Source organism: Dipodomys ordii, unplaced genomic scaffold (assembly GCF_000151885.1).
Source record: "Dipodomys ordii isolate 6190 unplaced genomic scaffold, Dord_2.0 Scaffold27, whole genome shotgun sequence".
Lineage (NCBI taxonomy): Eukaryota > Metazoa > Chordata > Mammalia > Rodentia > Heteromyidae > Dipodomys > Dipodomys ordii.
The window spans coordinates 2,521,007-2,546,713 of NW_012267243.1; the positions used below are offsets into that span (position 1 = coordinate 2,521,007).

At 37.2% G+C, this 25,707-nt stretch overlaps 1 protein-coding gene across 8 annotated transcripts in view; it reads right to left on the minus strand.

Moving 5' to 3' along the window:
* Positions 1-25,707, minus strand: part of Smg7 (SMG7 nonsense mediated mRNA decay factor) — a 70,138-nt gene that overhangs the window by 9,125 nt on the left and 35,306 nt on the right. For 4 of the 8 annotated variants that reach the window (XM_013015713.1, XM_013015712.1, XM_013015719.1 and 1 more), the window contains 12 exons: positions 18,467-18,638; positions 16,964-17,035; positions 15,471-15,621; positions 15,003-15,138; positions 11,582-11,744; positions 11,315-11,471; positions 9,987-10,057; positions 8,482-8,542; positions 5,668-5,787; positions 3,204-3,630; positions 1,177-1,321; positions 378-760 (listed from right to left, as the gene is read on the minus strand). In XM_013015713.1, coding sequence (XP_012871167.1) covers positions 378-760; positions 1,177-1,321; positions 3,204-3,630; positions 5,668-5,787; positions 8,482-8,542; positions 9,987-10,057; positions 11,315-11,471; positions 11,582-11,744; positions 15,003-15,138; positions 15,471-15,621; positions 16,964-17,035; positions 18,467-18,638 — 2,058 coding nt within the window. The remainder of the gene's footprint in view (positions 1-377; positions 761-1,176; positions 1,322-3,203; positions 3,631-5,667; positions 5,788-8,481; positions 8,543-9,986; positions 10,058-11,314; positions 11,472-11,581; positions 11,745-15,002; positions 15,139-15,470; positions 15,622-16,963; positions 17,036-18,466; positions 18,639-25,707) is intronic. The other 4 variants (XM_013015715.1, XM_013015714.1, XM_013015718.1 and 1 more) reach the window with 2 other exon arrangements.

The following is a 25,707-nucleotide window of genomic DNA, read 5'->3' on the forward strand; positions in this document are numbered from 1 at the left end:
TCATCAAGATACAGTAAAATATAACATCATTTTATACTATCACGTTCATGGATCTGAGGGATTTTACAACTAACAAAAACCTTTGGTTTTTGCAACACAGATTTTTAGGAGCAAATTATGAACACTAAATTTGTACTCCCTTTCAAAATCCACTACTTAAGAGGTTGAAATGTATGTGTATCCATGTATCTATGTGAGAAAAAATAAGAATGTATGTTTCCCCCTCCTGCTTTTTAGATTGGTGTCACACTTCAACAAGACTATATTTCCATTTCCACTCAGTAGTTTAGATTCAAATAAGACAACTACTTACACTAAATCTTCTAGAAAGATGGCCATTAGTATCAACAGGAAACAGTAATGAAGACGTAACTTACCTGCTGGAATCCAGAGTGGTGAGGCGGGCTTTTCCCCAGAGCTGCCACAGCTTTTGTAGGGGATTGTTGTTGCTGAGCTAGAGCTTGAACCTGCAGCTGGCTTGTAGACTGTGCTGTTGGCTGAGTTGGTAAAGATGTAAGGGGTTGCTGGGAAGGTGGCTGTGATTGTTGAGGTCCCTGGTTCATTGGCCCTGGTCCAGAGGGCCGTTGCTGGCTGTAAGGAATGTGGGACTGTTTCCCAGCTTGCACCTGGTTTCCTGCTGGAGAGTGAGCTGTAGGCTGAAGAAAGGTTCCTGGGACAGAAACACCAGCTGGGAAGGTGTAACCTGAGCCCATAGAAAATGCCACAGGAGGGGGGATAACATATGTTGGGGGCGGGAACCCTTCAAAATAGAAGAACACAGCTTTAGTTCTAATGAATCTTGGCAAAAGAAAGGGGGAAATGTCATTTTTTTGGAGTAGGGGAACTAACACATAAAAGCAACAGACCAACTATGTTGTCAAACTTCAACTTGATTTTAAGAATTAGAGACTTGGCTAGTTTCCTTCTATCCACAGAAGTAATTAGAGAATTCTAAAAGTGGCTTGTCTGGTCTAATATAATAATATTTTCATGCTAATACAGATGCACTTATATGCAACCTACAGAGAAATGGTTCAAAAGTAATTTATAAGCACTAGGGAAAATCAAACTTCTTTCTACCTTTTAACATTATGGTTTAGTAAAGCTACTCCACGAATACACCGTTCAATCAGAAATATGAAATCCCCACACAGAACAGACAAAACACATATTTACCTGGTCGGCTGGGAAGAGGAGGAAAGGCTCCAGGGTGATGAATGGGGATGAACTGAGAGTTACTTGCTTGGCTTGGGGTTTGAGATACAGGGGTTTTCCTGGCTTCAGATACTGGAGTTTTTCTTAATTCTGTCTGAGATTTTACCTACGACCAATGCAGGCAAAACTATAAAAATCTGGAATTCAATTATGTCAGAAAGAAGCATATGTTCCCAAGAAAGTTTTGAAATCCCATTGAAATCCCATCATATCAATAAACCTTTGTTGAAGATATTCCGATTCATCAAGTTAAATATAGAAAATTCAGTTATTTAGTCACCAATAAAAGAAAGATATAATGGCTTAGTTTTTACTAATTGTTTTGGTTTCACATAAATCACAAAGACAGTAAATATAGAAAGGACCTTAAAGCCCATTTGTTTTGTAACTGTGATACCTGATGTTAATAGGTTAAAAAACTTGCCTATGATATGAAAGCTGGCTGTTATGTGACCCAGGGCTCTTTATGCTGAACTATGAATTAACAAAGACCATAACGAGGAGGTGATCCTAAAGTTCAATTTCATTTAGGCAGCCTTTAGTGTATAATCAGGCCTCCACAATGCAACAAGAAAGCAGTAAAGGAAAAAGAAGTAAGAAGTAGATGCCATACGAACTGTTGAGGTTGAGCAAAGAGGGAAAAAGGTAGCATTTATAGAAAGCCTGGGATAAGTATACAGTATAATGATATATTGCTTATAAAAAGCTTTATCTACAGGTAGATTAGACATGGATTAGGGACAGAAAAAGGAGATTTTATTACTGGAAGCTATTAGAGAGAATAGAGAAAGGTTACACAGGAAATTCTGGTCTTGTTATCCCTCAAACACTGAACCTTCTCATGTCTTTTTCCACCATCTCTCTCTGCTCTCTCTGTCTCTCTCTCTCTGTCTCTGTTTTTCTCTCACCATGCCTTTCCTAATTTCTAGCGTATTTTTTCCTGTTTGTTTTCCTACTGGAAATCATAAAATATGTAACATTAATTTCTTATTTTGCCCTTAAAAAATTCTATTGGGAAAATAAAAGTACTATTTGTAAGCAGTTTTCAAAAATGTAAAGTTCCTTTATCTAAACATACATTTGTCATGTCAACTAATCATACAGCTACTTAAGTACTTATCCATAATAGTTCTGTTTAGATGAAAGTATCTGTATCTCTTTGGAAACTACAAGAAAAGTCACAGATAACTGAGCAGTCTTTTCCCAGGAAAAGATTTGAGTTCTTGTTCTGCCAATTCCCATGAGCAAGGATATTAAAATGATAGTATTGTTAGGGGCTGGGAAGTTGGCTCAGTGGTAGAGTGCTTGCCTTGCATACCCGAGGCCCTGGGTTCTATTCCTCAGCACCACATAAGAAAAAAGCCGGAAGTGGCGCTGTGGCTCAAGTGGTAGAGCACTAGCCTTGAGCTGAAGAGCTGAGGGACAGCACTCAGACCCAGAGTTCAGGCCCCACGACCGGACCCAAAAAAAAAAAAAAAAAAACAAATAAAATGATAGTATTGCTACTGGCTATAAGACAGGGGTAAAATATCAAGTAAAAGAGGCTCATTTTTTTCCCCCACAAAGAATACATTTTACCTAGTTTATGGAAGCTAGGGAGTATAGGAAACTTAATGAAAACTGTGTAAGCCTTAATATACACCCTTGGTTCTACAGGACCTATAAGGGACCTCTAAATCTCTACTGTGACATTAACAAATAGTACTTAAACCTTTCAGAAAAAAATAATCCTGTGAGGAAACCAATGGCTCCACAGTTGGTCATCTCACTTAAATATGGATAGAAATTTAAAATCAAGTTGAGACTTTTTCACTCACATTATAACTCCCAATAATGGTTATTCTATAAATCTTTACATACCTCATTATGCATTCAAAGAATGCAGTTAATCTTCAGAACAGCTATTGCTCAAAGCTCAAGGAACAAAATAAATCTTGCCTTGTGTGTGAGCCTTCTTCTACCTGTTTTATAGTTCAAATACAGCTTACCTGCACTGCCACACTCTGCTTTCCTGTTTCCTGTAACTTTTCTAAGGTGCATTTCTTGGTTTCAGTTTTCCTCTTGTTGTTGTCCTTCTTTCCATCATTCTTAGTTATAGTTATTCCTTTGCTATAGTCCCTTCTCACCTCTTTGGGAGGAAAACTTCTTCCTTGGTCTCTGTTGGCTTCTCGTGGCTTAATGTTCTCTTTGAAGGTGACCACTGGTTTCTCTCCTGTGTCACAGTTGTTGCTTAGATTTCGGCCTGTAGACAGCACTGATTTCAGTCCTGAGCTCCCATCAGCAGCCAGCGACTCTATCACAGATGTTTCTTGTAGAATGAGGTTCTCTTTGGCTTCACTGGGGTCTTCCAGTATTAACTCTGGAATTTCTGTGATAAACAACAACTTTCCTACCTCATTTTCACACTGAATGAGCCTACAAAAAAAAACATAAAAGTAAATTTCAAAGTGAAGAATACAAACCTAAAAATCAGTAAATCACTGTCTGTTGGTACAATAATCAATATAATTCTAGACCTAAAAGTTATGGAAAGAATATTCTGTAACAAAGTGTAGTTCTCAGAAACCTGGGGTCTCCTATGATCCAGCAATTCCACTCCTGGGCATTACCCCTAAGATTGCAAGCTAGGATACAGTAAAGCCACCAGCACGATTATGTTTATTGCAGCACTATTCACTGTAGCCAAGGTATGGTATCACCCCAAATACCCCTCAATGGACAAATGGATCAAGAAAATGTGGTCTCTATACAGAGTGGAATTTTACTGATCCATTAGAAAAAATTATATGAAATCAGGCCCAGAGAGACAAAGGATCCATGTTTTCCCTTGTATGTGGAAGCTAGATTTAGCTTTCAGACTCCTAAGTAAATATACTGGTAGAATGCAAGTGTTTATAAATGTATTAACTGACATACAGTAGTTCAAGGGAGATCTCCAATAGTGCAATTCCTTAGAAAGCCAAAAAGTTCAGCAAAGAAAACACCAGGAAGAGAGTACTCAAAAGGGGTAGGGTGGGAGGTCAAGTGGAAAGGGGTAGACCAATGAAGAAGGGGAAAATGCAGATAAGAATCCAATGCATATCCCTACAAAATGAAGAAGAGTAAGAAAAGTGGTGGGTAAGGGAACAATGGGTGACAATGATGAAAGGGGTAACATTGATCAAGATATATTGTACTCATGTATTGCTTTGTTAAATGGCAACTCTTTTCTACAACTACTTAAAAGATTAAAAAATAAAAAAGAAACTTGGGATCTCATGAACACTTAACATCAGCATAACATATTATCCCCTGCCCTTTTCAAAATTTGCTAATAGTTACTTTAACTAAACATGCTCAAGAAACTAATCTAAGCTCTTGATATAAGGTAGCAATATATAACTATTATGCTAGGTGCCAGTACTAAGGCTTGACCTCAGGGCCAGGGCACTGTCCCTATACTTCTTTGCTCACTTGAGCCACTTGAGCCAAAGCTCCACTTGTTTTTTGGTGGTTAATTGGAGATAAGAGAGAGTCTCAAGGACTTTCCTGCCCAGCTGGCTTTGAACTGTGGTCCTCAGATCTCAGTCACTTGAGTACCTAGGATTACAGGCATAAGTTATGGCACCCAATATAACTATTTTATAGGTGTGGAAACTTAAGCTCAGAGAAGATAAGTTCATTTAAACACGCAAGCAAGTATTTAAATCTCTACATTATTATGACAGAAACCTTAATACAAAAAAATATGAAATTATTGCTTTTCCAAAGTCATCAAAGGCTAGCTATAATCTACTGGAGAGATCCCAATGGCATGCACCTAGAAAGGGGCAGAGTCTAGAAACTAAATTGAAATCTGATTCTAAAATCTGTTTTCTTTCTACTACACCAATTATACCTATTTAGACAGTAGTATCATCCTCTTCTACCCTGACTGAAACTGACCATATCCTTGCCCATATAAATCATTGTGACAAGAATGTACAACCAGTTCCATTTATCTAGATATTTACAAATTAAAAGCAAAAGATTATGATAAACAAGGAAGACAAGACCAAGTCCTCTAGAATAGACAGTGTAATTGTGATTGGAGTCACAATTAGGCATGATTATATACAAACATGTATTTACACTTTATTTATTTAGGGTCTGGTCATGGGGCCTGAACTCTGGGCCTAGGCGCTGTCCCTCAGCTCTTCAGCTCAAGGCTAGCGCTCTACCACTTGAGCCACAGCGTCACTTCTGGCTTTTTTCTTTTTGCTTATGTGGTGCTAAGGAATCAAATCCAGGGCCTCAGGCATGCAAGGCAAGCGCTCTACCACCGAGCCACCTTCCCAGCCCTACACATTAGTTATTAAATACAAATATAATCATTATATACAAATATTTTTACTTTGTTCATAACAGCATTTATGTGTGCATGTACTGATAAGGTGATTAAAAAGAAAACAGCCAAAAGTCTGATGGACATACCCAGGCTGATTATCAGCAATCCATTTTCCTATAGCGATCAAACGCTGCTGCCGTATCCGTCGTTGTTGACCTTCTTTATCTCCTGTGATACCCTGGTGGCCTTTGGAAAAATCTAAGTTCCTAGAATTGACATGACAAATTACAAAGCATTAAACTCTAAAGGCATCTTCTAAACAACCAAATTTACCCAACTATCTGCAATAGTTTCCAGATATTTTCTGTAAGGTTTAACCTTTGATATAATCACAACTAAATTTGTTTAAAATTATATTTGCCAGTATTGCAAATACAATAGAATGAAGCAGAGGACATACAAGCTCATTGTATTAATGTAATACTTTTCCTTTCATTTAATTTACTAGCTAAACTCCACACAACCTCCTATTAGAGGTGATTCTTTTTTCATTTTAAGAATAATGGTTGTTCCCTCTACCCTCAGTGCTAGGGACCAAACCCAGGACTATGAATATACCAGACTCTACCACTAGTGCTACATCACTTATACAAACATAAAATTTTATATAAGGACTGCCTTCTGAGTAATTTGCTTAAAATTGCAATGGCAATGCTAAGGTGCCCCTTCTAATAAATAGTATTAATCTAACCACTTTAAACTAGCCCATGCTAAATGTATATATTATATGAATGTACATAAATATCACAGTGAATATGGATGAGAAGTTAACTTGAAAAAAATGATTCTTCAGATCTCTCCACCATTAAATTTAAAATTTTTAAAAAGAAAGAATTTAAGAATCATTTAAGGAAGAATAATTTAAGTATGCTAAAGGCTGAAGACACAAAGATAAGTGAGAAAACATTCCTACTTTTAGGAATGAGCAACATTTTAATAATAACTATGCAAAGAGAACAAAAGACTGAGCTCTTTCCAGGAAGTTCTGGGAACTGTTTTGTTTCATGGAGTAAATGACATTTGAGTTGGACCTTATTGGGTATGGATAACTGCTTACCAGGCTGGGAAAGTAAAGGCAGAAGTGGAGGAAATGTTCTAGATACAGCATAAGCAAGGTGTGTGGAGAAATAAAAATATGAAGCTTTTAAAGAATAGGACACTGAGCATATAGTATGTGTAAGAACGGTGCAAAGGGAAAGGAAGTGACAAACCATAATGCTGAAAAACTTAAGAGCTAGATAGGGCTTGAACATCAAGCTAAAAGAGAAACTAGAATGTCTGGAGATGGATAAATCCAAGTTTTTATATTGATTGTGAACATCATTAGTTTTATATTAAAAAAAATTCTTCAAGCAGTACAAAAATGGAACACAAAGAAACACTGTATGAAGGCTTTTTATGCTCCAAGTAAATGTTAAAAAGAAGGCACTGGGAACTGGGAATGTAGCTTAGTGGTAGAGTGCTTGTCTAGTACGCATGAAACCCTGAGTTCAAATCCTCAGTACCACATAAACAGAAAAAGCCAGAAGTGGTGCTGTGGCTCAAGTGGTAGAGTGCTAACCTTGAGAAAAAGAAGTTCAGGGACAGGGCTCAGGTCCTGAGTTCAAGCCCCAGGACTGGCAAAAGAAGAAGGCATTGACTGAATTTATGAGGCATGTTAAAGAATTGTAAGATTTGGGGAGAACACTAACAGACATAAAGGCTTTTTTTAAATTTCTAAGCACAGATAAGAAACATAGAAAATTAATCTTAATGACCAAACAGGATAATATCATTTTAACTTTCATATTTCAGTTTAAAATGTGAAAGGGATATATTGTAAGTAATAGCGACTCAAACTAAATCAAAAGAAGTGATAACTACCCAACAGATAAAACTCAAGACAGAGTGTAACATAAAAATTCAAGACTATACAGAGTCAGAAGGAAAGAACAAGGAAAGAATCCTGGAAATATATGTGATATAAAAAAGTGAAACTGCTGAAGTGGAACTCAAGCTGTAGAGCGCTAGCCTTGAGCTGAAGAGCGTAGGGACAGAGCCCAGGCCCAGAGTTCAAGCCCTATGGCTGACAAAAAAAAAAGAAGTAAAACTGATTAAAGGTGGATAGAGAACAGAGATAAGGAAAAAAAATCTTGTGAAGGAAGAAGATCAAGAAAAACTCAAAAAAGGATATACTATTGAAAAGTTATTGGAATCTGTTATCTACCTAGGAGTGCACTAGTAGTCTTAAGTTATGGATGGCAAAAAAGTGAAAAGTTTGATGAAGCAAAAGATTCAGAAACATTAGAGGAACATGAAGTTGTGTATTTTGTGTTATTTTAAAGCATAATTTCAAAAAGAAGGAAGAGGAGACAGGAATAAATGGAAAAAAAAACCAGGAAAGGTATAAGTAATAATCTTTGGTTTGTATGTATTTATTTTTTGTGCCAGTCATTACTGGGGCTTAAACTTAGTGCTTGGGTGCTGTCTCTTAGGCTTTTTTGCTTAAGACTAGCACTTCACCACTTGAACAATACCTCCACTGTTGCCTTTTTGCTGGCTAACTGAAGTTAAGAGTCTCACAGACTTTCCTGCCCAGGGTGGCCTCAAACCACAATCCTCATATCGTGAGTAGCTAGGATTATGAACCACCAGCACTTGGCTTTGGTTTAATGTCAAGAAAAATATCAAAGTATAATTGTCACTTGAGAGAAACAATTATTTTCCATTTCTTTCTTCTACATTTTCTTAAGCATTCTGAAGGATTATAGGCATGACATACACAACAAAACAGTCATTATTAGTTGCTATTATGAAAATAAGATGTGCCTGATTCTTTACATTTGTGCCTGATTCTTTCCTATTCGTTTTCATCCTGCAAGCAACCGAAGTGAAACAGACCTTCTTTGGCAGTTACCTACCTGAAGGAGGGTCTCAATGCCAAGAATCCTTGTAACTCAAATTCCTCTGGAAGTGGTGTAGCTAAAAGGAAGAAATAAAACTCTGTAAATGATTTCATTAAAAATACTATTGGGTTTGATAGAATACTGCTCACTAAATGAAGCATTTAAAGAATCATAATGCTTAGTTCTTTGCTCTTTGTATATATCTATATCTATCTATCTATACCTATCTATCTATTTATATAGAACAAGCCTTATTTTAAAACCTAGCATGTTACTTTTGGAGCCCTGATAGTCAGTATTCAGGTGGTTAAGTGTGACAAACATTTTTTACCAACAGCCTTAGGCTTCCCAATGTTTAGAATACCTATGTTCTTTACTCAAAGGATTGAGTAACAATATCATTCATATCACAATGAACTTACAAGAAATGCAGACTCTTGGGCATTGTTCTAAACCTACTAAATAATAAAACTGTACTTTAACCAAGAACCATGCAGTTTGCTTGCAAATTAACATTTGAAGAATACTAACTAATGGAAGAATAATCAGGTTGCATAGTACTATACTGTTTGTAATGGGAAAAAATTTAAAGTAACAGGGATTGAAATGATTATGACACATGCAATATGGCAGAAAATTTTGAACCCAACAAAATTGTGCTTCCAAAATTATTAGTGACAAAAGGAAATGTTAACACTATATTGTTAAATTTAAAAAGTGAGTACAAAGCTCGAGCAGACACTAACATTTCTTATGCTTGTACAGTTAAGAAAAAAAGCCAAGGGGCTGGGATGTAGCTCAGTGGCAAAGTGCTTGCCTAGCAAGTGCAACGTCCTGGGTTCGATCCCCAGTACCAAAAAAGACAAAAAAAAAAAAAATACAAGGAAGTAGCATGTGAAGTACAAAGTACTATGAGAGAACTTTGAGCAATTTGTGCATGCATTTAATTTTCTATGAAAAATAGCTTTTAATTACTTCAACACTAAATACTGATCACATTATTTTTCTTTTTAAAAATCAGTGAGAATGAAGTTAGGTGTTGGTGGCTCATGCCTGTAATTAAAGCTACTCAAGAGGCTGAGATCTACGGATCATGGTTTAAAACCAGCCTAGGCAGGCAAGTCCATGAGATTCTTCATCTTCAATAAACTACTCAGAAAGTAGAAGTAGAGCTGTGGTTCAAAGTGGTAGAGCACCAGCCTTGAGCAAAAAAGAGTTTAGGGACTGTGACCAGGCCTTGAGTTCAAGCTCTATAATGGGGGCTTGGGGGGGGGGTAAGAATTAAGAGGGAATGAATTTATGTGTATTACTCCATACTCTGGACTCACTCAAATATAGCAAAGAGTGGGAGACTATTATCTCTACTTTTACCCATTTACCCAGTACCAGGCTTAAAGTCAAAGCTGAAATACTGAATTGAAGTCAAAGGTATCTCACCAACAGCCTATTCTTCTTTGGCTTTAAGCCTCCCAGAAGCAATAGAGGAGGATAGCCACAATATATGGGCAGCCTTTGCTTACCATTAGTGCTTGAGAGATCTTCTTCATGGGGATGAAAACTATTCAGAAGAGAAATTAGCCAAGGCCAAATGCTGTAAATTAAAGAAAGCTATAGTTCAAACTTTATTTTTACATACAGAACACTAGTAAGTCATGAAAATGTTATCTGGATGATCTAATATTTCCCCCTTATTTTGGAATCTTAAAGGCTATATAATTCCCTAAAACATATTTTCCAGCATATCTAGACAAAAATATAAACCAAAGAGTTTCCATGACAGACACACCATTACAAATCATTTAATAATAAAACTAATTTTGGTATTTTAAACATGGAAATGTGGTATTTACTTAGAAAACAGAGAAATCAGCACATATTTTCAAATATTAGGTACACAACTCAGTGCTAGTTCTTTACTCTGTTGATATGAATACACCATACCCAAATCACATTTTTCAAAGTGAGTTATGAACAATGCCTTTTCTTTAGCAATATGGCAAAGTCCATGTTCAATTGGTCCTGATGGCTAATGCCTGTAATTCCAACTACTCAAGAGGCAAAAATAGAAGGATCACAGTTCAATGCTAGCCTAGGCACAAATTAGCAATACCTTATTCTCAAAAAGCAGATAGGGGCCGGGTGCTGGTGGCTCACTCCTGTAATCTTACCTACTATTTAGGAGGCTGAGATCTGAGGACCATGGTTGGAAGCCAGCCCAGGCAGGAAACTCTGTGGGACCCTTACCTTCAATAAACTACTCAAAAAAGCTGGAAGTGGTGCTGTGGCTCAAATGGTATGAGTATCTTGAGCAAAAGCAGCTCACGGACAGTGCCCAAAAGTCCAGAGTTCAAGCCCCAGGACCAGCACAAAAAAATACACTATCTTTCTCACTGTAAAAACCAGTAACTCTTAAGAACTATCAGAATTGCTTTGAGTAAAGATTACAGAAAAAAAATGGCAAGAGTAAAAAAAATTTAATACCCTATAATTAAAATAAACAATGTCAAACAGTTTGTGAGTAGAAGATAATCCACGAAATAAAAATCTCTTCCTTTTATTTCCCCAAAAGAAAACTGTGGCACAGTGTTAAGGATAAGAAACTGATTTTATGTCAAGTTCAATTTACAATGTTTCTCCCTTGGATGGTAACTGGGAACACAGAAGATACAGGAGGAAGTCACCAATCTTTAAGACTACTTCATATGAAAAATGCAAAAATTATGAAAGGCATACAAAGAGGTTTTTCAGTTGTTTCCAGAAAGTAGGCTGTGTTTTAGAAGGCCATTTCTACATATCTAAGAATATCATACAAAAGCACACAAGCTAACATGAAATTCCAAATACTTACTATTGTCTTTCATCCACCACTGACTCCTGAAAGACTCTGGGTCTAAGTCTCAACCAGTCCATGGAGACCTTGACTGCAGGGAGGGGATAGGCATTATAGGACTCCTCCTGAGACTCATTCTGGAGAGGACACTTACACAGGATGCCAAGAAAAGACACTTAAAAAGAAGGAAAAAAAAATTAAAGTATAAGATACTTAAAACTATATACAAGTTCAAATTGAAATATCATCATGACACCCATCAAAGTTAAATGATTTAATACTCACTAAAGAGGGCCAGTAACTGTGTCCAACATAGCTGCTCATCTTGACTGTAACTATGCTGCTCTGTTTCATTGCTAAAGTCACGGAGGTGATGAAGTTGAAACAGGTTAATGACAGTAACATGAACTAACTGCTGAGAATTGAAAGCTTTTTGAAATAGCAGCCTCTGCAAAAAGAGAAAAAAATACATATATATGTTATTAAGAGTAGGAACTATCTTAGAATTAAACCATCAAGAATAAACCGGTAGCCTGTATTTGGTAACACATGGTATAGTACACGAATTACCTTTTCTGCTCTTAATCTCAGTATTTCCCAAGGTGATTATTTTGCTCTGAAATAAATTCAGACACTAACACATTATTTAAGGTGATTGTCAAATTAACATCTTTTACCCTAAAAAAAGAAGTGTTCTGTTCTCTTCTCTTTCTCTCACACACACACCCCACACACAAACATACTCACACTCCAAGAAAAGTTTTTTGGAGGATTAAAAGTTGCTTTCTAAGAGATATATACATATTAAACATGTTAAACTGGGATAGTGATTGGAAAACAGATACATGTAGTAAAAGATTTTCAAGAAAAGACCAATACTTTACAAATTCTTGATACCTAAGACAACACCTCTAAGATTTGGCTTAAAATTTTCACCTTCAAAGCTTCACATATTTAAAGAAACATTTATAAATAAGGCACAGCATGAACATCCAAAACAACCCATGGAACACAGGATAAATAGAATGCCGGAGCAATCAGTACAGGTAACTTATAAGATATTATAAATTTTGTGTGACATGCACATGTATGATTTTAACCCAAATTCATTTACCTGGTTAACTGTTTATGGTAACCTGCTAAAGAGGACTACAAATAAAGTTAGTAAGTTGGGCACTGGTGGTAGCTCACACCATGTAATCCTACTCAGGAGACAGAGACCTGGAAAATCTTGGTTCAAAAGCTAGTCTGAGCAGAAAAGTCTACCAAACTAGATATAGGATTCAAGTGGCAGAGAATCCCGCGTTCAAATACTGGTACCAGCACACATACACAACAATATCACTCAGAAACCCAACTGGTAGCCTCTATATAAATTATACTTCTACTTTAATATATGCAATCGTTTTAGATTATAACCCTATCTTGTCTTTATCAAAGTTAAGAGCTACTTGGATATTTTGGGGTTTGAAGACAGTCCAGGCAGAAAAGTCCATGAGACTCATCTCCAATTGACCAACAAAAAGCCAGAAGTAGAGCTGTGGCTCAAGTGGTGAAGTGCTAGCTTTGAGCAAAAAAACCTAGGGACAGCACTCAGGTTCCGAGTTCAAGCCCCAGGACTGGCACACACACAAAAAGATTATATGAAACCATCCAAGGTTGATGGCAGTCAATATAAAGCCTAAGCTTTCTAAAAAGAACCCATACTTTCTCACTTAAAAGATTTCAACTTAAAATTTAAGATTTCAGTTTTAATTTTTGGAATGTTCTCTTTAAAAACCATTCTTCAAGCCAAGTGCCGGTGGCTCACACCTGTAACCTGGCTACTCAGGATGCTGAGATGTGAGGATCACGGTTCAAAGCAAGCCAGTCCAGGCTGGCCTCTTCTAGGTTAAGTATAGTATAGCACATAAAAGGACAGTTATTTCTTTCACATTCTACCTTATAATTATCATGCACTAAAAGGCCAGTAGGAAAAACAGGAAATAGAAAAGGGTACTAAAAGTTTATTTAAAACTATTTCTATCTCTCTCTCTGGAGCTTGAACTTAGGGCTTGGGCACTATCCCTGAATTTTTTCACTCAAGTCTAGTGCTTTATCAATTTGAGCCAAAGCACTTCTGGTTTTTCTGGTGGCTAATTGGAGGTAAGAGTCACAAACTTTTCTGCCTGGGCTGGCTTAGAACTTAATCCTCAGATCTCAGCTTCCTGAGTAGCTAGGATTATAGGCATGAGCCACCAGTGCCTGGCAGCATAATCTCTTACATATATAAAATTTCAACTAGGGCTGAAGGTGTGGCTCAAATAACAGAGCAACTAGCAAACAGAAAGTATTAAGTTTAAACTCCAGAATTACCCAACTCAAAATAATTATCTGCAAAACTATTTTACATTGCTGTATTTGGCTTATTCATTTTTTAACTGTCCAAGTTCTAAACTTTCTTTAAATGTGCTGCTTTTATATACATACAGGAAAATCATCAGACAAAATTAATCAAGAAACTGTTCAGTACTGATTCTAGTGCCTAAAATAGTGACTGATACACAACACAAATATTTTAATTTTATTATTTTTATTCTGTCCCTCCCATTTTAGGTGTTATATTACATTAAAATTAACTTTTTAGTAGTGGCTCATGCCTGTCTCTTTTTTTTGGCCAGTCATGGGACTTGAACTCAGGGCCTGGGTGCTGTCCCAGAGATTCTTTAGGTCAAGGCTAGTACTCTACCCCTTCAGCCACAATGCCACTTCTAGCTTTTTCTTTTGGTTGTTGTTGTTTTGGTTTTGTTTTGTTTTTTGGTCGGTCATGGGACTTGAAATTTGGGCCTGAGTACTGTCCCTCAGCTCAAGGCTAGTATTCTACCACTAGAGCCACAAGGCCACTTCTAGTTTTCTGTGTGGTTTATTGGAGATAAGAACTTCATGAACTTTCCTGCCTGGACTGAGATCCTCAGATCTCAGCTTCCTGAATAGCTAGAATTATAGGTGTGAGCCACCGGTGCCCAGCTTCCAGCCTTTTCTGTTTATGTGGTACTGAGGAATTGAACCCAGGGCTTCATGCATGCTAGGCAAGCACTCTACCAGTAAGCTGCATTCCCAGGCCCATGTATGTAATTTTATCTACTCAGGAGACTGAGATCTCAGGATCACTGTTTGAAGCCAGCCCAGGCAGAAAAGTCCCCATTAAACTCTTACCTCCAATAAACTATTCAAAAAGAAGCTGGAGGTGGCTCTGTGGTTCAAGTGGTAAAGCTCTAGCCTTGAGCACAAAAAGGCTCAGAGACAGTGCCCAGAACCTGAGTTCAAGACCCAGGACTCGCAAAAAATAAAATAAAAACTGTAGTAAACTAATGCAAGAGCATTATTTCATTTTACTGGTTGATTGTAACTTTATACACTAATGACAGATCATTAGTACATTAAGATTTGTTTCATATTAAGAGCATAGGTTACTTAATTTTATATCTATTTTTTTTTCTACTTTGACACGTATTCTGAAGTGACCACACTGCTATTGTATTTCTTTGGACACTGTAGCTCAATTAAAATTGAGTGGCTTCCATATATACAAATTTTATATATTTCAAATTTAAATTTTACTAGTGGTTCAGTTATAAATGGCATAAAAACTGGGGATCAATTCCCTCCATATATTATGCTTTCTTATTTAGATAGAATAAAGATGTTTCTCTTTTTAGAATCTAACCTTAAACTGTTCTTCCAATTTCTCTCGAAGAGGACTCAACTTTTCCAAACTCTTACTCAGGTACACATGACCGTGGAATTTAATAAAAGCCTTGATGAAATCAGAAACACTCCATTTGGTTTTCACTTCATCCCGGCTGAAATCAAAGAAAAATTTCCATGAATCTTAAGCAAGAAAATGGCCAAAATGACTTTTAAGAGAAATTGGCTTGTAAAAACAAGTTATCTGAGTTTTGATTCCCAAAGACAGCTCTGCATTTGACTTTTCAACTAGAAAATATTCAATTACTTAGTACTCACCTGAGATCAAATCACAGAGTTCACTGATTACACAAAATGATTATGATCTATCTATATGTGTATTACAAACACAAGAAGCACAGGTCATTGACCATTATTTTCTATATACCAAAACTTGAGAGATTAAGGTTCCAAGTTACATGAAACATTAGAAAAAAGATAATATTACCTTTCCAGTGCTTTAGAAAGTGCTTTTTGTAGATTAGTGGAGGCAGCTGGGAAAGGGAACTTCACAGCAATGCTTCTGCAGTAGTAGAAAATTGTGGTCAGATGGTCTCCTTTGGAAGAAGCTAAGATAGCCAACTGATTGTAAGGCTGACCTAAAAAGGAGAATTAAAAATCTCTTGAGTATGCTAATTACAAATTAGCATAATGCAAAACAGCACATTTTAGCACTGGTATATTCTATCATGTATAGGTTAAAAAATCCTAAGTCCTGTGCTAGTGGCTCAAGGCTTTAATGCTAGCTACTTGAAATGCTGAAACTGGGAGGTATGCAGCTTTAGGTTAGCCTAGGCAGGCAAGTCTAAAACTCCATCTCAACAGATAGAAGTTAGACAATCATATACACATCTGTCCTTCCAGTCAGGACATGAAATCTAAAATAGGCAGACCACGGTCTAGGCATAAGCCTAGGGAAAGAAATGAAAACATATCTCAAATACAGCCAGGGCAAAAAAGGACTAGAGATGTGCCTCAGCAGTAAAGCATTTATCTGGCAAACATAAGGCCCTAACATAAGGCCCTGAGTTCAAACCACAGTACTTCCTCACCCCAAAGACCATAATTAGGGTGGAGAGTAGTAGAAGCACTTAAAGTAAGGATCCCAAAAGGGCTAATAATAAATCTTTTGGACTTTGCAGGCTATGGAGTTTTCCATTTTTCTTTTTCATAGTTTCATCAAACTACTCAGCTCTGCAACTGCAGTATGAATTCAGCCAGACAACATGAATAATATAGTCAGACTTCCATCTCTGCTTTAGGCGCTAGACTCTCTTTGTTACTAACTTCATTTTAAAGAATTGTTGCTAATGCCTATTTTAGGGCTGTTAAAAGACAAAAATACTGTATATTAGGTAACACATCATTCCCTAAGGAAAAAAATATAGTTATTCTATAAGCAAATAACATTTCTTAAATCTATTTATACTGCTTTACCAAAATAAAAATAACTGGAAAAAAAATTCAGGGGCTGGAGATGGGGCTCAGTAATAGAGCACTTGCCCTAGTATGTCCAAAGCCCCTGAACCACAAAATGAAAAACAAAAAAATTCATTTCAACTATATGAAATGTTCAATTAAAAAGAAAAGTACAAAAAGTCAATACCAAAATTAATTTCTCTTGCTTTTTTTTTTTTTTTGGGTCCGGTCATGGGACCTGAACTCTGGGCCTGGGCGCTGTCCCTCAGCTCTTTAGCTCAAGGCTAGTGCTCTACCACTTGAGCCACAGCATCACTTCCGGCTTTTTTTCTTTTTGCTTATGTGGTGCTGAGGAATCGAACCCAGGGCCTCAGGCATGCAAAGCAAGAGCTGTACCTCTGAGCCACCTTCCCAGCCCTATCTCTTGCTTTTATAAAACTTGAAAGATGAGTCTTGTGTTACTTGATACATTCTGTAAAGAATAAAGTCTTCTATCAACCCCAAGTTGGCAGGTTCACTCACCGTTGGAGGGGACAAGCTGAGCTGCATGCCTATAGTAGGACTCCGCCTGGCTAGTCTGATTTCTGTATCGAGCTGAGAAAAAGAAAAAAAAAAAAGAACTTAGTTCAAACAAACACATAGACACATGCACATGCACACACACACAACCAAAAGGGCATTTCCAAAGCATCTAAAGTTTTAAATTCTAAAGATAATAAAGGCATTAAAATTAAAGATCATTAAAGACAGAAAATACTCTAAAACAAATTAACTATAGGATTATGTGTGAAGTGTCCACCTGACTTTCCCTATTTGGGACATTCAGCATGTAACCAATGTTAAAGCTTACCTAGCCCCCATTTTCAGGTCCTCCAGTGTCATGCATCACCAGCTCCCACTATGGACTATGCTGGTGACCTGGAGCCGGCCCACAAGAAGGGGTGACTTATATGGCACTTAAAAACAAAACAAAACAAAAAACACTATACAATATGATCTGAAAATTATGTATTCTTCAATTTCTTATTAAAGTGATTTTGAAAAATTCCTCATACCTATTTCAGCAGCAAATATGTGTGTGTGCAAAGAATACATTCAAAGCAAAAACAACCTAAACACACTACCACTGAATCTCCCTGAGAACTCATGGCTTTCTTTAAAGTGACTACTCATGAAGCCACTGATTTATGGCATTAAGAAACCTAAAATATTCACTTAAAAGCAGGTTCTCCATTCCTTGATGAGGACAAGCAAAACATAATCCTATAGTTAATTTGTTTTACAACCTTTTCAGGTCATCTTAAAGGAATGAACAAAAATAAGTTTTAATGTAGTCTCAAGATAAAATAAACATAATAGAAATAGATATTTAACCTTTGAAGGGAAGCAAAATGAGCTTTTGCACTAGTAGGAAAAGAAAAGGGCAAACTACTTTAAAAGAAGTATTTCAGAAACCTTGTCTATTAGAAGAGTAGATTTTTTTTTGTTGTTGTTGTTGGTCATGGGGCTTGAACTCTGGGCCTGGGCGCTGTCCCTTAGCTCTTCAGCTCAAGACTAGCGCTCTACCACTTGAACCACAGCACCACTTTCAGTTTTCTGGTGGTTAACTGGAGATAAGTCTCACAGACTTTCCTGCCCAGGCTGGCTTTGCACCGTGATCCTCAGATCTCAGTCTCCTAAGCAGCTAGGAGTACAGGCGTAAGCCACCAATGCCTAGCTAGATTTTTTAACTTAGAAAATATTATGGCATCAGTTTGAATTAAGTTTACCTTCAGTTAGTTTTGTTATTTGCTCTCACCTGTATAAAGTCTGAATAAAATTTAAGTCTTAATATGGACATTACTTTCTTCAAGATCCTCTGCTGATCCCCAAACATTAAGAAATAATAAGTTACTAAAAATACCTTTTGTAGTTTCCTCATATGACAATCTAAATAGTGTGTGTACACTCAGCTTAAAGGAATTCTTATTACTACTCCAAAAAAAAGATAATACTACTGTAAATTCTGTCACTCCAAAAGCTCACCAATGTCTCCAAGATGGACGAGGCAGTGCTGGCAGATATAGGAACAGGAGCTAGACTGTGGCTTCACTATGGCGCTGGTATACGTCTGTTTATTGCTAATAATTCCCAATTGGGAAGACTTCACACGGCATGGTAAATCTACATTAAACACTGTACACAGTTCTTGTAATAACTAAAAGGAAACATAAACAATATTTAGCAGTCAATTTGTACATTATTATCACTTATTGATAGTAATTTATTATAAATTTTATCTTTCAAGTATTAGGATATGTACTTAAACTAGCATTTTTTTTATTTATCTGGACACTATTTTTTGATACATTCAGCAAGCAAAGAAAAACATGAAATTCCATATTATCTGTCTCAAAAACACAAAACCATTGAAGACTGGTTTGGTTATAAATGTGACTTTTTTAGCCAAGGTACCTGTAAGACTTCTGGAATTTCTCCTATTTCTTTTCTTAAATTCTAGGCCAATTCACATGGCTTTGTGTATGTAACGGAATTCATAAACCCTAACTAGAACATCCATTCTTACCACCTCAACTCTCAAAAGTGAGATGGGCTCTTCCCAATCTACTATCCACCAATTGTCTACTAAAACTCTGTCAATCAGACAATTCATGATGAGGTAGCCAATACAATGCTCATATTTCAACATCACTTTACTGGATTGCTCGTTTGATTTACAACAGTGGATCTTATGTTTGATCGTTGAACTTTTCTAGTTCTTTGTATTTCTCCTACCAGTTCTTTTCAGATTTCTTCAAAGGCTTTCCTTTTCCTATCCCCACCATTGTTTTTTTTTTTTTAAATGTCAGTACTGGGGGCTTGAATATAGAGACTAGGTGCTGCGTCTTAGTATTGCTCAAGGCTGGAGCCTTAACCCACAGCTCTACTTCTGGTTTTTTTAGTTTTTGTTTTTGGAGTGGTTTACTGCAGTTACGAGTTTCATAGACTTTCCTACCTAGCTGGCTTTGAGCCACAATCCTCAGATTTCAGCCTCTTGTAGCTAGGATTATAGGTGTAAGCCATTGCCACCCAGGTCCTCTTCTCATCTCACCCAGGAGTTAATTCCCCATCCAGAAATTTACATTCCATTCTCATCTATTCAAATTGTTACTAAAACATTCATTTAAGTATTTTTTCAAATATTATTTTGTCCACTCAAATATCTACTACTCTATCAAACAAATAGTAAGCAAAAGAGATACAAAGGTAAGTAAACCAGAGTTCTCAAAGAGCTTATAAACCAGATAGGAGAGACAGAAGAGTGGGGAAAAGAAGGTATAAAGGTATAAGAGAAGAAAGCATGATCATGTACAGCATAAGCCAATAAATAATGAAATTCATTATATGATACTTCTATCTCAAGATACCTGGTGATAAACTGTGGTTAAAGTATATGCAGATATAAAGTTCTACATTTTTCGGATGAGGATGTGAAAGCAACAGAAACATTAAATAACTTGCTTATGATTAGAGAATTAGAACCTTGAGTCTATCATCACACCTCCTACTACACACAGAAGTCACAACACAAATAAAACACTCTAACGAGCTGACTCAGAAGAACCGTAGAGAGGCCACCTTTCCCCCAAGATATGACTTGATTGTAAATCCTTTTCACCCTTTCTCACTAAACTAAGAATTATCTATTTTATTCTTCCCCTGTAACTGTGTATCTAACAATAAAAAGTTAGTGGTGGAGTATGTCATATTAAAAAGCTAATGGTGGAGAATGATGAAATGGGTGACATGGATCAAGTGGCACTGTAGACATACACTGTTTCGTTAAATGGTAATTCCTCTGCACAAGTACTTAAAGATTTTTTTAAAGCAATTTCCTTGTCAAGACAAGACTGGCTTTGTGGGAAAGGATTATTGCTTTCTATCATTAACTATATTTTTAAAACAATGCACAGAATTGATTTTTTTTTAAATGCTACATTTGTTTTTGCCTTAAAAAAAAAAAAGTTAATGCCCCAATTGGGTAGCCAGGCAACAGAGAAGACATAATGCATGGAAATGGAACAAAAATGTGTACAGGGGCAGTAGAGTGGGGTTCCACAAAAACAGGTAACTCTGAAAGATAAGAAAACATTAGAGTATAATAAACAAAGGTAAAAAGTCACTGAAAACAGCCACAAAAATTAGGAAAGTCTGAACATCTAGCAAGAAGGGAAAACAAATAATAGCAAAAAGTCAAAATGTTTGGAACATAATGCAGACTGGCTTTGTAATAAAATCTCCCTGAATCCTGGAGTTGTACATTCAAGTATCAGACAGAAAAGCTACTGGCCCAACTATCCCTTTGATTGAGATCCAGTAACAAAGTACAGCCAAGGAGTTTGGCAAGTGCTGAACTTGTGACAGTGACAGCGGCTAATGATAAAGTCTCTTCCTAGTCCACTCTAATGAGGCATACATCTCCAGCACTCTGCTTAAGTTACATTTCATTAAATCCAAGACACCCTAACTTTTAAGATGAACCACTATTTTATAAAATTTTGTGAGGAAAAACCATTGCCAATCAGTGACTTGCCAGCAGTACTATTTATCTTGATATCTAACAAGTTTATTGCAAACTTATCTCTATTTTCAGATACATTGAATATAAAAACAAGTTTTAGAAATGAAGTAACAAGTACTCATTAAGTTCATCAATGATATCCATGTTGTGAAATCCATTTTTTCACATTGCAAATACTTCTCTGCAGCACATCATCAGGGATATTACTCACTACTGCCCCACTGCAATGTTTTCTTTTGGTTTCCAAGTTACCTTTCTTGCTGTTTTTCTACTGCAAAATTGACTTCTCTTGTGCTAAGTCAGTTTTCATCTGAGTAAGGCAGGGCTCTATAATCATAAAATTTACTCATCTTTGACCTTGCCACCAGGTTCAAGTTTGTTCACCTAATTACCTATTTGATATCCCCTCTTACATGTAAGAGGCATTTCTTGCATGATCTCAGCATGGTTCCGATCTTAGTTGCTCTTCTTGTTAACAGCTTTGACTCCTCTACTTGGATTCCACAGATGTAATCCAATCCATCAGAGAAAAGTCCTACTGGCCACACTTCAAAATTCTATTTCTTTCTTACACCACCATAGCATCCTAAGTAACTTCCATTCCTGACCCTAATATCCAAAAAACTCTTTTAGGAATCTGAATATCACACGCTTGCTAACTCTCCAATTACATGTAACTTATTGAAATTAAAAACTTATTTCAGCCTATGAGGTCATACACTGATTAGGAATTGGTCTACTTCTTGAATCTAGTCACCTAATCTATACTGCATTTAGCCAAAATAAATGAAATATTGCTGTAACATCATTAATGTCCACTCATTAGTTATCATTATTTTAATGATCAAATTAAGACAGTATAAAAATGTAAAAAAGACAACATGTTAATACCTTAAAGGTCTAAATTAAGAGTAATATGAGATTAAAGATGTTTGTTGATACTTGTTCTACAACTGTCATGATTGGTCAGTTGCTGCCTCTGAAATGTAGGTAAGGGAGAATTAATGTTGACATTTACAAATTACCGCCCCCCCTTTTTTTGATCAGTCGTGGGGTCTGAACTCTGGGTCTGGGTGCTGTCCCTCAGCTCTTCAGCTCAAAGCTAGCCGCAGCACCACTTCTGGCTTTTTCTGCTTATACAGTGCTGAGGAATCAAACCCAGGGACTCATGCATGTAAGGCAAGCACTCTACCACTGAGCCACCTTCCCAGCTCTACAAATTACTTTTATAAATGGTTCTTCAATAAAAAATTGCAGCTACTTTGAAGGTAGAAGCAAGCAGTCAAGAGACTGAACGTTTGAGGCCAACTAGAGCAAGACCATATCTTTGAAACAAAATACAAGCAAAAAGGCTGGGGGTATAGTTCAAGTGGTAGAGTGGCTTATCTAGAGGCATAGGACCTGGGTTTAACCCACTGTGCCCCACAAAAAAGTATTAATTTTGAAAATAACATTGTCTAATGTTTACTAGAAAATGTACTACAGAAGGTGGGTTCCTTTCCTCTATCTCCCTGCTTCCCTACTTCAGTTGTATCCCAATTTTAGTTTTTACTGAACAGAGGAAGAAAATGAGATTTGAATTAGAAACAAGACTGAAAATTTAAAACAAGACTATCCTTCAGAAACAAATGTAAGTACTAATGTGAGCTTGGATATTTTATAGAGCAAAGCTGAAAACAGTGATGGGGACAAGGAAAAGATACCTTTTGTGTTCATACCACTTTTTTCACTTAGCAGCACTATAATTTTCTCATCTTAAAAAAACCATCAATATAATTTATAGTAATTTCATATTTTCAACTTTACAGTTATGCCAAAATTTAACTATTACTCAAGTGTGGAATATGTGTTTTGTTTTCCAATGTTAAAACTTGCCTGGGCACTGGTAGCTAACTAAGCCTAGCTACTGTAAGCCTAGCTACTCAGGAGGCTAAGATCTGAGGATTATGGTTTGAAGACAGCCCAGGCAAGAAAATCCATGACACTTATCTACAATTAATCATGGAAAAAGCCGGAAATGGTGCTGTTGCGCAAGTGGTAAAGTACTAGCTTTGAGCAAAAGGAGCTTAGGGACATTGCTGAGGCCGAGTGGTAAAAATAAAAAAAATTAAAAAAAAAAAAAGCCAGGCGCTGGTGGCTCACGCCTGTAATCCTAGCTACTCAGGAGGCTGAGATCTGAGGATCTCGGTTCAAAGCCAGCCCGGGCAGGAGAGACCGCGAGACACCTATCTCCAATAAACCACCAGAAAACCGGAAGTGGCGCTGTAGCTCAAGTGGTAGAGCGCTCGCCTTGAGCTGAAGAGCTGAGGGAAACCCCCAAGGCCAGAGTTCAAGCCCCACGACCGACAATAAATAAATAAATAATAATAAATAAATAAATAAATACGCGCGTGCGTGTGTGTGTGTGTGTGTGTGTGTGTACAAAATCTATCTGGCCCTTTAGAAGCAATCATTATCAGCAGGTGAAGGAGACAGAAGGAGCAGTGCGGGCCAGATACTCCAGGGCTGCACTCTAATGAATTTGAACAATCCTTTTGGGTCCAGTTGTGGGGCCTGAACTCTGGGTCTGGGTGCTGTCCCTCAGCAAATCAGCTCAAGGCTAGCGTCCTACCACTTGAGCCACAGCGCCACTTCCGGCTTTTTTTAATTTTTTCTTATGTGGTGCTGAGGAATCGAACCCAGGGCCTCAGGCATGCAAGGCAAGCGCTCTACCACTGAGCCACCTTCCCAGTCCCTTGAACAATCCTTTTGAAAAGGGAGTCCCGGTGCTGATCATGGGGCAACATATCCTGTATGGGAAAATCATCCACGTGGAAAAGCCTTTTGCATCCCTTGTCAAACAAGCTGCTGGGGAGCAAGACTGTAGTGAACCTCTCTGTAAGACTGGCACCTAGTACTGGGTGACTGCTCATCAAAAACAAGATCCTTTTCCAAAAAAAAAACAGAAAAAGAAGAAGAAGAAGTGATCATTATTATGATTATTAAAGATCCACTGAGCTTTGGACAAAGAAAAATTATACTGCAAAAAAAAAAGGTAACTGGCACATGAACAGACCTCAGGACCAATGGAATAGAATTGAAATCCCAGAAATGAACCTACAGTCCTATAGCCATCTAATCTTCAATAAGGGAGCTAAAAAAAAATAGAATGGAAGAAAGACAGCCTCTTCAGTAAATGGTGCTGGCAAAATTGGTTAACTACTTGTAGAAAACTAAAACTAAATCCTTATGTATCACCCTGTACCAGAATCAACTACAAATGGATCAAAGACCTCGAAGTCAAAGCAGACACTCTGAAAACTTTACAGGATGGAATAGGAGAAACCCTAGGCCTCCTTGGCACAGGACGAAATTTTCTTAATAGAGACCCAGAAACACAACAAATCAAAGAAAGGATGGACAAATGGGATTGCATGAAATTGCAGAGCTTCTGCATGGCAAAGGACATAGCTGGCAAGATCAATAGAAAGCCCACAGATTGGGAGAAGATCTTCACTAGCCCTACAACGGACAAGGGTCTCATATCTAAAACATACCTTGAACTCAAAAAATTAAAACCCCCAACAACAAATCTTCAAAGAAAAAACTGCCCAATAAATAAGTGGGCTAAAGACTTAAAGAGAAACTTCTCTGAAGAGGAAAGAAGGATGGCCAATAGACACATGAAGAAATGCTCAACCTCTCTAGCTATAAAAGAAATGCAAATCAAAACAACATTGAGATACCTCACTCCAGTTAGAATGGCTAAAATCAAGAACTCTAAAAACAACAGATGCTGGAAGGGATGTGGACAGAAGGGAACGTTACTGCATTGTTGGTGGGAGTGTAAACTTGCTCAACCACTTTGGAAAGTAGTATGGAGGTTCCTCAAAAGACTCCACATAGAGCTCCCCTATGACCCAGCAATCCCACTTTTGGGCATTTACCCAAATGTTTACAAACAAGACCACACTAAAGCTACCAGTATGACTATGTTTATTGCAGCATTATTTACTATAGCTAAGATATGGAACCAACCCAGATGCCCCTCAGTAGATGAATGGATCAAGAAAATGTGGTCTATATACACAATGGAATTCTATGCCTCCATCAGAAAGAATGACCCCATTTGTTAGGAAATGGGAAGACTTGGAAAAAATTATATTAAGTGAATAAGCCAGGCCCAAAGAAACATAGGTCCCACGGTTTCCTTTATTTGCAATATCTAGTATATGTCTGAGTCAAGCAGAAAAGGTCAGATAAGGTGATGTTAGGGAAATGAACCCTAAGAGATGTATTCAACTGTTTTTTTTCTTTCATGCGATTGTTTCTACACATTTATAAGATTATTTCTTTGTTGCTTTGTATGTCCCTCCCCCATAGTATAACCCCTGCTTTCACTGTATTTGATGTTGGTATAATTTGTGGAGGGGAAGGGGAAAAACAAATCGTTTAAATAGAGATACAGGTGGACCCATTGCAACAATGAGATGTACAAGTTTTTATATCAAAAACAAACTTTACAACTTTCATGGGGGGGGATTTGGGGGGGGCTGGGGAGGGGGAGGATGGGAAGGGATGGGAAGGGTAAACAAAGGAGGAGGCTACAATGCTTGATAAGAAATGTACTCATTATCTTGCCCATGTAATTGTAACCCATCTGTACAGTATTTTCACAATAAAAATGGTAACTCCTTTTTATCATATATATTTTTATTGCAAAAAT